Source organism: Apodemus sylvaticus, chromosome X (assembly GCF_947179515.1).
Source record: "Apodemus sylvaticus chromosome X, mApoSyl1.1, whole genome shotgun sequence".
Taxonomy (NCBI): domain Eukaryota; kingdom Metazoa; phylum Chordata; class Mammalia; order Rodentia; family Muridae; genus Apodemus; species Apodemus sylvaticus.
The window spans coordinates 147,962,866-147,978,273 of NC_067495.1; the positions used below are offsets into that span (position 1 = coordinate 147,962,866).

General features: G+C 45.7%; 1 protein-coding gene and 1 pseudogene across 1 annotated transcript in view; both read right to left on the reverse strand.

The window, feature by feature from the left end:
• The window catches only part of Cd99l2 (CD99 molecule like 2), an 88,765-nt gene extending 86,978 nt beyond the window's left edge, over positions 1–1,787 (reverse strand). The window contains exon 1 of the mRNA XM_052170139.1: positions 1,519–1,787. Coding sequence (XP_052026099.1) covers positions 1,519–1,585 — 67 coding nt within the window. The 5' untranslated portion in view covers positions 1,586–1,787. The remainder of the gene's footprint in view (positions 1–1,518) is intronic.
• Positions 1,788–6,828: 5,041 nt separating this feature from the next.
• Positions 6,829–7,136, reverse strand: LOC127674732 (60S ribosomal protein L36-like; annotated as a pseudogene).
• Positions 7,137–15,408: the final 8,272 nt, after the last annotated feature.

A 15,408-nucleotide genomic window follows, 5' to 3' on the forward strand; every position in this document is an offset into this window, starting at 1 on the left:
GGGAGCAAACCCTAGTAGCCAATTAATTACTGTATGAGCTCACCTCTACCAGCTTCCCCAATCGCTCTCAACTCAAAGCAGGAAACCAGAAGCCATTTATAGTCTAGTTTCAAAACCTCCATGCTATAAGATGCAATTATCTACCATGCACAGGGCTTCATGTTCCAATTCAGCAAAGGAAAAATAAATCCACATTTATAGTCTCAGGCAACTCCTGCAGTGTTTGGAACATAATCCTCAAGGATAAGGTGGGCTACTGATGCTTTCCTCTACAAAAGCCCATTGGACAATAAAAATTTGACCCCCAAAGGGAGACTAAAAACATGGGCCACTCTTTATCATTGTGACTGTTTGCTTTCTTCCCTCCAGAGCGGCCTCTGACATACATCAGATGTCATCACAGAGATGCTAGTCTTGGCTGTCTTCACACTCGCAGCATCAGATCCTAGAACCTAGAACCCAGAACCCAGACTGCCATATCTCTGTAGCTCACTGAAAGGTTCTATATGTGACATAAACCTTACTAAAAGCCAGTGCTAAGACCAAGTTTTGTTTGCGTAAGCCTAGGTTTCTCACTGGTTGGGCTTGCCTTCATTTTCAGAAAGCACAAAGCATAATCCTGCTTTGAATCAACTACAATTGCAGTGTTTTCTTGAAGCTATTTTCCCCTCCTGATGTGGAAATGGGACATAAACAAATGAAAGAAGACCCTGCTGGTACATGCTTAAGAAGCTGTTCGCAATCGCAGATTGTATTTATCATAAGAAGACGATACTCAGAGTTGAATGTGCCTGCAAATTCCTGGAGGATCTGATTATTATGCTAAATAAAACACAGAATGTGACTCAGTAGGTCATGAGCTACTGCATTTCTAACATTAGACCCCAGGTAATGCCACTGCGGCCTGGTCCACAAATTGAGTTGCACATGGTGGAAGAAACTTATTCCCTTGATTCAGCACAATTTCTGTGTCCAACTCCTCCATAAAATATGATCAAAGTCTCTAGAAGTGCAGGGACAGACACCAAAACCATGTAGGAAGCTGTTAAGACTTACAAGTTGCCCCCACCCTATTTTCACTTTGCCTCACTCCAAACCCTCTGATATCCTGAGGAAAAGTGGCCAGAAAGTCTCCTGGGAAGCTCTCCAGATGCTTTTGCTGCAGGTGGCCTCACAGCCAATTTTCAAAATGACTGCTTTTTCCAAGTTTTTTCCCAAGGTACACTCCTAGGGACAGCTGTTGTCACCAATGCTTGGCTAGGATTTTTAACAGCCTAGTGTTTTAATACCAGCCCTAAGAAGTCCCATCCCTTATCTTTAGTTCACAGTGGGTTCAGTTCCAGAAGTCTCTGACCCTCACCCCTAGGCCTAGAGCTTCCAGGTCGTCCGATACCTCCACCCCCCCCCCACACACACACACCTCAGGTCAGCCAGGCGGAGACAGGGCCGCTCATGCGCAGAGCGACCCCCAGGCCACAGGGCGGGGTCCCTGGGTGCCCTAGCCCGCACCCACCTTACCTCTCTGGACCACGGTGGCCAAGGAGAAAACGAGGCAAACAAGGAAAGCGGTGAGCCTGGCCACCATGGCTGGGAGCAGGTGCAGGGGCCCGGAGGAGCAAAGCGCAGGAGGGCCCCGAGGGGGAGGGGCGGAGCCGGGGAGGAGGAGCCTATCACAACCGCAGGACCCCGCCCAGAGTTGGCAATACTCGCTCGGCCTGGGAGGGCAGTGGTGAGGTGCGCCTAGATGCCTGTGCGGGGGAGTTGGGGGGCAGACTCTGCTGGGCCCACCATAGGAGATAGGGAAACTGCTGTCTCTGGGACTTGGCTGCAGTCTGGGGGCGGGACATGGGGAGAGGGCGGGGGCGGGGCTCACAGACACCATTGGGTCGCCTGATCTGGATTGGGTGGCAGTCTGCTTGCTGCCCACAGACCCCCTTCCCGTCCTGCCGTCGCTATGGGAATGGCAGAAGTGGCCTGCGAGCCCCTAGCAGTGTGTCACCAGAAGCCGGGGGTGGGGGGGTGCGGTGGGGGGGGGGAGACAGCAGCGGAGATAATGCTCAGAAATGGTCACTTGTGAGACCACTACACCCTGTCCAGAGGTTGTGACCTTCCTCCTCTAGTTCAGTTCTCCCAGCTGCGAGGACCCCAGTACCTCAGCAGCACTTGCTACTCCAGGCTGAAAGCTGCAAAAAAATCCCTGTCCCAGACTAAAAGAACTGGTCTGTTCGTGTAGCTGCTGGGAACCAGGTGGAAGTTGGTGATGCCGAGGCAAGCAACAGGGAGGGTGGGCTCAGTCCAGGGTCAAAGCTCTGGGGAACAGTTCCCGACTTGAGTTAGAGACAGGGTTAGTACTGCGAAAGTTCACAGCTGCTCAATCTATTGTGACCAGCAAACGCGCTGCAGTCTTTTCCCATAAATCTCTGCAAATGGAGTCCACCTCCCTAGCGGCGAGAATGCAGATAATCTCTGCTGCAACAACAAAAGCCTACTGCAGCCTGTAAGCTCCCAGGGTGAGCCTGGCCGCAGCCAGCTCTCAGGACAAAGAAACACTGCTCAGGGTGGCAGCATGGAACCTGTCCATGCCATCATCATGCTGCATAAGCTGCCCTGGGATCGCGTCAAAGGAAGGCTCCTACACCTATTCCCGGGGTTCCTGGGCAGAAACAACATGCATGCACAGGCAGAAACACACACACACACACACCTCTGTGTGTCTAGGTGTCTGTCTCTGTCTTTCCTCTCCCTCCCTCTGTTCCCCCTCCCTCTTTCTGTTTCTATTCTATCCATTGCACTAAATATGAGACTGGGAAACACGAACACACAAAGTGTTAGGAGTAGATCTTCCCATGGGGTGGGGGGAGCGGGAAACCGGCTGGAACTGAAGAGCAAAATTAGCCGATAGATCTTTATTTCTTATAATGTCCTTATATATCCCCTCAGTAATCAAGGAGAGGAAATGAGTGAATGGGAGTGCCTTGTCTTTGAGGGAGTCACCATGGGACCATGCAGTCAAAGGGGCCAAGAACAGGGGCGTTCAGAATCCTATGGAATAGACCTTGCTGAACAACAATGAAAAGAGGCAATGGGGTGGTGGTGGAAAGTGGTCAGAGGGAATGTCGTGAGGACTCTAAGGAACTGCCTATGCAGCAGCAAGAACCAAGAGAAAAGAATGTTGTCATAATATGTCAGATGACACCAGGTAAACAAAAAACCTAGTTAATCCCTGAACTTCTCATGCCCTGGATATTGCCACCAATTTGAAAAAGCATTTGGTTCTTCAAGCTCTCCTCCTAAAATGCTGACCTTTTTCACAAGACAGAAAAGTGTGTCATGATCCCAGGAGCACAGCAGTTGTCCAGAGTATGCTGAGAACACTGCCAATGACTGTCGTTGTCTTCCTGTTAGTCAGCCTGGTGTTCAGCCACTCTCCGGCTTTCTTCACCTATTGCCATATACCAAACCCAGGGTAAAATATGACCAGTTAAGCCGTGATCTCTTGGGGGTCTTGGGCTTCAGCATCTTGCCAGGACCATGAAGTTCTATTGCTACCCAAAGGAACAGCTGCCAAACCTTCCTCACAACATGGTCACCCTCAAATTCTATGTGCCAGCCACCTTTCCAAGGGGACCTCCTTCAGCCTTGGCCAAAGCAACCAAAGTAGGTGGCAGCTACCAAACAAGATGCTGATGTTGCTGAAGATGCCCATCAGGAGAGCACCACTGTCCCTATTGAAATGGCTCTTCTCTGACAGGTGTGGTGGCTCATCCCTTCAATCCCAACCATCCGGAGGCTGAGGCAGGAGAACTGCCACAATAGCAAAGCCAGCGAAGGCTACACAGGAAAATCCTGCATACTTGCCATTCCCTGATGCTTCACCTCTGCCACCAGTAACAGTTGGGAATTGGCAGGAAGAAGTAAAGATGAAGGCTTCCTAATCCAACTTGGGGCTCCCTTTATGTCCAGGAAACCAAAGGGGCTCAGCCAATGCTCAAGGTGATAGCTGCCTCCCATGAGCTTCTGTCTCATCCCTCAGCCTTGTGCCTTAACACCAAGTCCTTACACACACACACACACACACACACACACACACACACACATGAGTGCTGCAGGAAGAGGGAGCATTAGGAAAGGAAGGTCTCCTGTCCATCAATCTGGCTCCCCACTGAGTCCCATCCTCCATGGCTGACCTCATAGTCAAGGTTCTGGCCAGTTCTGTGCAGAGAAGCAAAAAGAAGCCCCAACCCCGAGTCCTGACCTTTATTCTGCAACCATGAACTTTGTTGCTGTACAAAAGTCCTTTATTTCATAGAACATTGCAGTGTTTTGTTTAAAGTGCTTGCTGCAGAAAATTAAAAAGTCACAAGCCTACTACTTCCCAGATTGAGAAAGAAAAAGAAAACAAAATCTAGCAGGCAGAATTGACACATCTTTGAGCCTTTATCCCACAAGGATTCAGATGCATGGAAACTGGCAGTGCATACCCCATAAGTAGACAGAAACTCTGGAAAAGATGACCCCTTCTTTTTTGACTTGCAAGCACATAATCCCCAGACACCCCACAGCACTCCTCATCTCTGGTTTTGGGGATTAGATGATATGACAAGGTTAGACAAGGCCTTGAATGCCAAGTCAACAGCAAAGGTTTGATCCTGAAGACAAAAGGAAAGCATCGAAGGCTGTTAAGGAACCTGTAGCATGATAAGGCCTGTGTGATTGATAGAAGAATGGCCAGCATAAAGTAAGAGGAAAGGCTAGGTCTGGATTCTGTAGGCCACAATAGAGGATAGGAGGAGTTGTCTGGGCTTGGTTACAGGGCAGGGGAAATGAGGAAATCCAAGGACACAGGAATTGAGCCAGGAGAGGAAAGCAGTTAGAGTCGAAGCCCTGTGTAGATGCTGGGGGATTCTGCCTACAGAGAATTGCCCTGTAGAATTGATGTAAAGGGGAAATAACAGTTCACCCAGCCAAGAAGAAAGGAAAAAAAGAAAAGCTGAGGAGAATGCAGGAGGAATGGAGAAGAGACACACGAAATAGGAGTTGCCAGAACTACCTCATGGAAGACTTGGAGACCAGGTGAAGTTTACACTCTCCTAAGGCAGCTGAAGGGGTTTAAGCAGGAGCAGAGTAACACTGCAGAATACAAGATCAGATTACTGGGAAGTTGTAGATCAGTTTCTCCAAGGAACCTCAGAACCCTCCTGTGTAAAAGCCAACATTTTCTTTAGAAAACCTTCCCTGTTCTACTGGTGTGGGGGAGATCCTATGTTATATCCCTAGCAAAGAAAGAGGGGAGGGGAAGAGGAGAGAGATGGAAAGAAAAAATGGAAAAGGAGGGGAGGGGGGAGAAGGAAGGTGAGGACAGATGAGGAGAGGGAGGAGGTAATAGGAGATTAGGGGACAGGGATGGGAGGGAGAGAAAGAGGGAAAGAGGGAGGAGGGAGGGAACAGGAAGGACTGAGCGCAGAGCCTCACAAGTACAAGGCATATACTCACCCACAGAGCTGCATGGCCTTCCCTTGCGGTTCGAGGGGCTTTCTCAACACCCCAAGGACCACACCATGGTGAAGACAAGGTCAGTACTAGTCATGCTGCCATGGTCCAGAAGGAAAACAATGTGCAAAAGGCCACCTGATCCTTCCTTCTTGTTGAGGCTCATGATGAGAAGGAGCCCTCCTCTCTGTCTGTCCATATGCAGAGTACCCCGTGGCTTTGGGAATCCTGCATGCTAAGTCAGGCAGGACAAAACCTTCCACCTGCTTGTTTTCCTAATGTGAGAGGCCCTCTGCAGTCTTCATTTCAAGGCTCAGTCGAGTTAATATGGAATTTGCATAAGCACTTGGCAAGAAATAACTAATATCTCCATAATATTTCCAAGGCAGTATTTTCTACTCTGAATCCTGACCTCAGTAGGAACAAGAATTAATATTTGTTGGACTTTATTGAACTTAGCTGGTGAAATCTCTCCCTGCAAGCACTTGAGAGCCTCAAATCACAGAATTGGGATCTAGGCTCTTTCTGTTGTCTTTTCCTGCCAGTGAAGCTGCCTAAGAAACCTCATGGGAAAGTTGTGAGAGATCAATGTTAACAGAGTTCTAATTAGGAGCATTGCAGCGTCTAAACCACAGGTGCCACTGATGGCATCAGAATCTCTGTTCCTTCTCCATCCAGTATTCTTAGCAAATCCTAAAAGCAGCCATGAGCTTCTCCTTGTCAGTTCTATCCATCCCTTTGTCCACGGCAGACTCCACCAGAGCTTTCTGCACATGGTACATAGAGGAAGCCTCCAATGGCAGCTCTGCACCCTCATGTTAAAGACTCTGCATCTCACCAAGAAGTCTAAACTCCTGTCCCTGACCAACAAATCCCTCCCAGACCTACCCATCCGTCTGAGATTTGGTTCAGTTCCTGCCTTCCTTATCAAAAACTTATCAGTTAATGGGACATTTACTAGCATCCACCTTTTCTACCAACCCCAACACAGCCATCACCCCTGTGTGAAATGATTTGTTTGCCTTTATCCATCACTGCTTCCACTTTAACCCTGCAATCATGCTAGAACCGACTGATGCCTCCTAGACCAACAAAATTATTTTCTTTTCTTTTCTTTTCTCTTTCTTTCCCTTTTTCTCTTCTCTTCTCTTCTCTTCTCTTCTCTTCCCTTCCTTCTTCCCTTCCCTTCCCTTCCTTCTTCCCTTCCCTTCCTTCTTCCCTTCCCTTCCCTTCCTTCTTCTCTTCCCTTCCTTCTTCCCTTCCCTTCCCTTCCCTCTTCCCTTCCCTTCCCTCCTTTCTTTCTTTCTTTGTAGGAACAATCTTTTATTGGGGGAGGGTTCATCCATCTTTCTTGGCCGCAGCCTTCCTCATGTCTGCCAGCACATTGCTCAGCTCCTCCCGCTTCTCTTAGCACAGATGTGCACACCCACCCACCCTCTTCTTGAACTTGGACACTTTGAGCAGCTCCATGGTGCACCACTTGTAGGGCGCTAACCCTATGATACACACCTCCTGGATCATGTCCCACAGGAACTTGGTGTGCTTGGTGAGGCGCTCACATCACCGGCTGCGTCTCAGCTTGCTGACCTTCTTTGTCACCTTGTGGCCCTTGTTGAGGCCCACGCCATGGGGTAGCGCAGGGCCATGGCTACTGCTCTCCGATGGCCACCCAGACCGGAAAAAAAAATGTATCCTTTTCACTGGGAATGTATCCTTTCCACTCTCACGGGCCCTGTGCTTGATTCTAACATGAAGCTTTTAAGACAACTGTTTTGTTGTTGTTGTTTTCAGGAAAGAGAGAAGGTAAAGAGATGATTCAGTCAATAAAGTGTCTGTCATGGAATCATGAGGACCTGAGTCCAGATCCTGTGAATCCACATAAAAAACTAGGTGTGGTGGGAGGCAGACAGACTTGAATCCCTGAAGCTACTTGGCCAGCCAACAGCCAAATTATAAGCATCTGATTCAGGGAGAGACGCTATTTAACAACACTGAAGGAAGAGAGTGATCAAAGAAAGACACTTGGTATATACCCTAAACCCACCCCAACCCTGCCACCCTTGAAAATGGCTTGGAAACAAATTGTTGTGAGATTTGCTGCCCCACTCCTGGCTCCCTGTTCTTCAGCCCAAGCTAGATGATAGCATGAGGGCTTAGGTATCATTCAGAGAGCACAGATTGCCCTTGTGCTGGTTAATTCTGGTATTTGATTTTATTTGATTGTGAAGTGCTTAAGATGGCTGGAGGCATTGCTGGATAGAGCACTTGCCTAGCACAGTGAAGCCCCGGATTTCACCCCCCCCACACACACACATGTGTCGAGAGACCACTTACCCACCTCCCCATTGCACCTCCACCACTCTCCTAAACAATAACAAACAAGAATCAAAAGAAATCAAGCAGAGAGAGCCAAGGCATCAGTGAAGCACACCTTTAGATAGGTCTGTGGGGTGTTTCTGAAGAGAATCAACTAAAGGTGGGGCCTCAAGTACTCTACAGAAAAGGATAGACAGATCATTGTAATTCCTAGGTCAGCCTCCTCTATAAAGCATATTCTAAGCCAGCCAGGGCTATATAGCAAGAGCCTGTCTTTAAAAATAATGACTCTGCATGAATGAATGTAGATAGCACAATCCCACAGCTAGCAGCTCAAAAGGAATAAACATAGGGAAGGAAAAAGACTTTAGACATAGGCATATTCTCTCCCTCCCTACCTGCACCCCTCCCACCTCTTCCAGGATAGACTGAAACTATGAGCAAAAATAACCTTTTCCAAACTGTAGCTGTGGTGGTGCCTGCACCTGTATCTTCAGTGCTGTAGAACGTGGACTGCTGGGGCTAAGTGATGGCCAGCCTAGCTCCAAGTTCGGAGAGAGACCATAACGAAAAGAACTAAGACAGAAAGTATCAGATCAGGACACTCGATGCTCTCCTCTGCTTTCTGCATGCACAAACATGTGTACCCACACACAGACAAGCACATATAAGAGAAACATGCAAAAAGACATACATAGGATTAGATAAATAATAAATGTTTACTTTCATCTGTTGTGTAGCATAAGTATCTTGTCAAGAAAATCTAATACAAACCTTTTATTGGGGTTCAATTAAGTGCAAAACAATCACTTCTACCTAGTTCCAGAACATTTCCATCACTCCTAGATAAATCAAAGCCTGCACTCACTTAGTCGTTCTCCATTTCTCCTCTCCCTAACCCTTGGAAACTACTAATCTCATTTCTGTCTCCAAAATTTGCTTTTTGTTGGTTAGTTGGTTTGGGGGTTTTCTTGTTTTGTTCTGTTTTGGGGTTTATGCTTGTCTTTGGACAGTTTCTCTGTGTTGTCCTGGCTATCCTGGAACTAACTCTGTAGGCCAGGCTGACCTCGAACTTGGAAATCTGCCTGCCTCTGTCTCCTGAGTGCTGAAATTAAGGGCATGTGCCACCAGCACCCAGGTTTAAAATTTTCGTACCCTACATTTTTCATATAAAGAGAGTCATACACTATGTAATCTCTATTGTCTACCTTCTTCATAGATTGTTTCTGAGGCTCATCCACATTGCATCATGTATTAGTCCATGTCTATTACTATAATAAAGTACTAAAGGCTGGGAAATGTATAAAGAAAAGAGGTTTATTTGGCTCACAGTTTTGGAGATTGAAATCTTCATGATCTGTAGAAACATGAGGAAGGGATTACACACTAAGACAGGATTTTTAAGACTGAGGTCAGTCTCGCTTTTGAATTTTTTTCACTTTCTTTGAGACATGGTCTCAAACTCACTATGTAATCAAAGCTGGTTGTGAACTCCTGGTCCTCCAGACTCTACCTACCAAGTTCCAGGATTGCAGGTATATGTTACTATAATTATTTTTCCCGTTGATCTAACAAAAATATCTGAGCAATTTAAGAAAGGAAGGATTGATTTTGGTCCACAGTTCGAATGTAGAGTTCATTGTGCTGGGGAAGGTGTCTGTACTGTCGTGTGGCTCGTCACACTCCATATGTGGTTACAAAGCAGGCAGAGAGGAATGCTGATGCTTGGCTCACTTTCCCCTTTTTATAAAGCCCAGGGCCCAAGCCATGGCACGCTGCTGAGCACACTCAGAGCTACTTTGCCCTCCTAAGCCAAATCTCTCTGAAAACTCCCTCATATACACTACCAGAAGTATGTCTCCTAGGTGTTTCAAAGTCCAACCAATTTAACAATGAAGATAAGCCATAACATCTGACAAATCTTGCTCTTTTATATCAACACACTCCTGGGGAAAGAAACTGCAATCCCACAGGAACTATATTCTAGTCTTCTGAGATCAGTGGCCCAATAACCTGTGCTAAATGCTACACTTGGACACACTTAAATCATACCTGTGAAATATATATATGCTGCTACATGCATGCTTATACAGTCCTTGAGTGGGCATGTATTTTAATTTCTCTTGGCTACATATGTGGAATTCTGAGGGTCAGGGAAGCTATAAAAATTACCATGTTGATGCTGAACTCAAGTTTCTAAAGTACTCAGCCTGGGGAGATTAGGCATGTGTATAAATCTAATGGATGAGACCATGACTTAGACAACTCCACTCACTACCTGTTTTCACTTGGCACTCAAGCAGGAGATACTTAAGACAAATTATAAAGACTATTTTGTAAGATGCAAACATGCCATGCCGTGGAAGTTCAGTATTGATAAACTTTTTTTTTGGCATGTAATCATAACTATCCACTTGTGTCTCATCTACTATGGATTGGTTATGGCTCCCAAAGCTGACTTCTGCCTTTACCCACTCAAAGTCAGCTGCTCACTTGCGATTTCTACAGCAGTGGGCACAGCTGAGCACTGACATTCTTTACTTGTGTCCCAGAAAGCCTCTCTCTCTCTCTCTCTCTCTCTCTCTCTCTCTCTCTCTCTCTCTCTCTCTCTCTCTCTCCCAGCTGCTCTGAAGCTTGAAGAATCCACATTGTAGGTGGATCTGTGGAGATCAGTCAGCATTCATGAGCTGACTTCTGTCCTCATACGGGCTTTACTTGGGAGGGAGAGGAGTTGCAAGATCACTTTGTAGCATTAGAAAGGTAATTCTCCTTTCTTTGATCCTTGTTTTTCTCTTCTATAAAATGAGTTGGTTGGGCAATATTATCTCTGAGGCCACTAACCATTCCAGGTTCTCTGATGAGCATGGCACTGTCATCAACAGAAGCCACAGAGCAACACAATATTTATCATCTGAAGTAACTTTAAGTGCAAAATTCACTGGCAATTCATGTAAATATTCGTCTGTGGATAAAGGAGGAGGTCACTGAATCTCCTGATGTAATAATCTTAAAGATGACACAATCTCAGCTAGTAAATCTACAGCAACAGAAGTGCACATTCACATAGATTCACCCCCTCTCCCTAGTAGAACAGAGCCAGGTGCCTGCTGTGTAATCTGACAAGGCCACCAGAGAAATTTGTGAGACTTGGGAGGGGATACTGCACACTAATAAGGCGGGGCTGAGTCTGGCTTGTGCTCTGGATGTGGGTATCTGAGATGGAAAGTAAGCATCTCTTCCTGGTAAGCTCTCCAAAAGCAAGTTTGCTTTCCATTGCTATGATAAATGCCCGAACTCAAAAACGACTTGAGGAAGAAAGGATTTATACATGGCTTACCCTTCCACATCGCTGCCACCTGGCTTGCTCAATTTACTCTCTTATAGAACCCAGGACCATCTGCCCAGAGATGGTACCACTTACAGTGGACGAGCCCTCTCATATCAATCATTAATCAAGAAAAGTCCTCACAGACTTGTCTACTGGACAATCTAATGGAGGCAATGCCTCAGCTGAGGTACCCTCTTCCTGGATAACTCTGAATCTGTACAAAATTGTGTCAACTAGACAAAATACTAACCAGTGCAACTGATCTCTTGCCAACTTCACAGGCAAATACAACACCGTTAAACTTTTCCTTTATTTGCTTCCAGGACTTCACATTAATGTCATAATATAATATATAGTATAACTTTAAAATGCTCAGTCTTTAAAATTTTGACCTTTGGTGACTTTGGATAGGCCATTCTCCTTTCTTGGGGCCTTGTTTTTTCTCTTCTGTAAAATGCTTCAAGTAATCTGATTTTTAAGCTCCCTCACGGGAGGGCCCAGCAGCTTGTTGTTTAGTTGTTTTAGTTGGTTCCATATTCAGCAAAGTTGACAAGCAAACCCAGCTAGCACAGAGTGTTAAGCAATGGGCTCAATTCTTGACAAGCACTTAGCCCCCAGGAACTTAACAATTTTGGTTCTCCCATTGGGGCCCACATTAGTTGCCTGTGGCTGCCATAACAAACTACTGAAAACTTGGTGCCTTAGAACACTGGTCATTTTCTTTCTTGCGCTTCTGGAGGTCAAAAGTCTGCAGTCAATAGAGGGGCCTGAAGACTTTAGGGGAAACTCTTCACATGTTCCTTGCAGCTTTGAGTGAGCATTAGGCCTTCAGTGGCATTTTCTTCCTGTATGTGCATCCTTTCAACCTTTGCCTCTCTCTTTGCAAGACCTACCTGGCAGCACAGCATGGTTTAGATTTAAGTTAAAGCCTGTGTGAACCCAATGCAATATCACATTAAGACACTATATTAGATCCATGAAGACCCTATTTACAAACACACATTTTGTAGTTCCAGCAGATGTGGATTTCAGGGGACAGCATTCAATTTATCACAGGTAACAGTTGCTAGCAATTTGAATTGTCCATATATGTATGTATGTATGTATGTATGTATGTATGTATGTATGCATGTATGTATATGCATATATATAAATATGAAATAAAAGCCAGTGGACCATACATGCTAGCACATATCTCCTATCTCAGCTATCCAGGAGACTGAGGAAGGGGTCTCATAAGTTCAAAATCGTCCTGGATTACATAGCAAGATTCTGATTCCGTATAATGAGGATGAAGAGGGAATAAGGACATTGCCTCAAAAGCTGGGAACAAGGGGTACATCCATGCCTAGAATACCAATACTGCAGAGATGGAGGCAAGAGGATCTTGAACTTAATCTACATATTAAGTTCAAGGCCATCCTGGGAGTCCCAGAAAAAGAGAGGGAGGGAGAAAGGGAAGAAAGAAAAGAGGAATAGGGAAATGAAGGGAGGGAAGAAAAGGAACTGGGCAAAGAAGGAAGGAAAAGAAAGCAAGGATTGGAACACATCTTTTATGACCATGTTCATAGCAACATTATTAATAACGGCTAAAAGAAGGAAACTTCCCACAGGTCCACATGGACACAATAGCAAACTAATCAGACATAAAAATATATACAACGACATAGATGGCCCTGAAAACATTATGCTTACATCACACTGGAAGATAAATGCTATGTGATTCTATGTCTATAACATATGGACAACCATTTAAAGACTGCAAGTGCATGAAAGGTCACTGTGAGTGAAGTGAGAAGGGGATGTGATGGTTTGAATATCAATCTCTCCTCAAAAGGCCCATGTGTTGAGGCATGTCGCCAATTGGTAACACTATCTTGAGATGATCTAATCATGATCACAGATCAGTCCTAGTAATTTTGCAGGTGAATGGGCTATTAAGAAGTGGGGCTTAAGCCTGGCGGTGGTGGTGCACGCCTGTAATCCCAGCACTCTGGGAGGCAGAGGCAGGCGGATTTCTGAGTTCGAGGCCAGCCTGGTCTACAGAGTGAGTTCCAGGACAGCCAGGGCTACACAGAGAAACCCTGTCTCTAAAAAAAAAAAAAAAAAAAAAAAAAAAAAACAAAACAAAAAGTGGGGGCTTAGAGGCTGGAGAGTTGGCTCAGTGGTTAAGAGCACTGTCTGCTCTTCCAAAGGACCTGGGTTTAAGTCCAAACAACAATTGTCTCCAGTTCCAAGGAATACGACACTGTTACATAAACATGCGCATGCAGGTCAAACAGTGAACATGAAATAAGAATAAATACATTATAAAAATAAAAGAAGGGAGCTTAGTTGCAGGAAGCAGGCCACTGATGCCTTACTTTCTAACAGTATGTTTTCACAGGGACACTCTCCTCTCCTTTGCTGTCTCCTCCAGCCACCATGAATTGAACATTCTGTTCTGCTCTACTCTCTCCTTCACGGTGCTGAGCCTCACCACTGGCCCAGAAGCAATGCAATAAGCCTGCTGTGAACTAAAATTTGTTAAACTGTGAGATAAAACAAACCATTCCACCTTTAGAGAGCTCATGTTAGGTTCAATTCCAAAGCTGTAGATAAAACACCCAACTGTAATGATCACACAACACTGGGAGTATAATTAGTGCCAGTAAATGTGCTCTTACAGAAACTTAAAATGGTAAGTATATTATGCATGCTTTAGCGCAATAAAAGATGCTGTTAAAATGTGATTTGGGGTGGTGAGATGGCTCACTAGATAGAGGTGCTTGTCTCCTGTCTTAAGGTTGCTATTGCTGTGATAAAACACCATGACCAAAAAGCAAGTTAGGGAGGTAAGGGTTTATTTGGCTTCCACTTCCATATCACAGTTCATCATGAAAGGAAGTCAGGACATGAACTCAAGCAGGGCAGGAAGCTGGAGGCAGGAGCTGATGCAAAGGCCATGGAGGGTGCTGCTTACTGACTTGCTCTGCCTGCTTTCTTATATACCCTAGGACCACTGGCCCAGGGGTGGTCTCATTCTCAATGGGCTGGGCCTTCCCCCATCAATCACCAATTAAGAAAATACCTTTAAGTAACAAGGAGGGCTTAAGAGGGTATGGATGCAAGGATCTCCCTGGTAATGGGAAATAAAATAGATTTGGCCAGTGGACTTGTCGAGAGAGGGGGACAGGAGGGCTCAGATGAGGAGGTGGGAGAAAATACTGGAAGAAATGACTGGCATTGGATGCATTTTAGGAGTGAGGCAGTAACCTAGTACTGTGGAAACTCCATGGAATCTATGAGAGTAACCCTAGTAAAGACTCCTAGTAATGGGAGACACAGAACCTACCATCTTCTGCAACCAGGTTAATATTTTGCAGATGGGTGGGTGGCCCCATCCCTCAATTGGCATGGGAGGGGGGCATGCCTAACCTCTGGATATGGTCTCGATAGGTTCTCCTTTCCCTTTGTTGGCTATTTCAGCTAATGTCATCCCGTTGGGGTCCTGGAAGGCTCTTGCTTTCCTGGCATCTGGAACTTTCTGGTTGCTACCCCCAGTTCTCCACCCCCATTGCTACATACCTCTGATCAATTTCCTGACACTCTGTACATCTCCTCCATCTCCTTCCATACCTGATTCTGCCCCTCATTTTCCCTCCCCCTCTTCTCTTCCTCTCAAGTCCTTCCCACCCTCTACTTCCTTTGACTATATTGTTCCTCCTTCTAAGTAGGACTGAAGCATCCACTCTTAGGTCTTCCTTCCTCTTGGAGATTCATGTGGTCTGTGAGTTGTATCTTGGGTATTCCATGCTCTTTGCCTAATATCCTCTTATCACTGAGTACATACCACGTGTGGTCTTTTGTGACTGAGTTAACTCACTCAGGATATTTTCTAGATCCATCCATTTGCCTAAGAATTTCGTGAATTCATTGTTTTTAATAGCTGAGTAGTACTCCATTGTGTAAATATACCATATTTTCTGTATCCATTCCTCCATTGAGGGACATCTGGGTTATTTCCAGCTTCTGGCTATTACAAATAAGGCTGCTATGAACATAGTGGAGCACATTTATTATGCCCAGTTTTCTGAGGAGCCACCACACTGATTTCCAGAGTGGTTGTACCAGCTTGCAATCCCACCAGCAATGGAGGAATGTTTCTCTTTCTCCACATCCTCGCCAGTATCTCTGTCACCTGATTTTTTATCTTAGCCATTCTGACTCGTGTGAGGTGAAATCTCAGGGTTGTTTTGATTTACATTTCCCTGATGACTAAGGATGTTGAATAT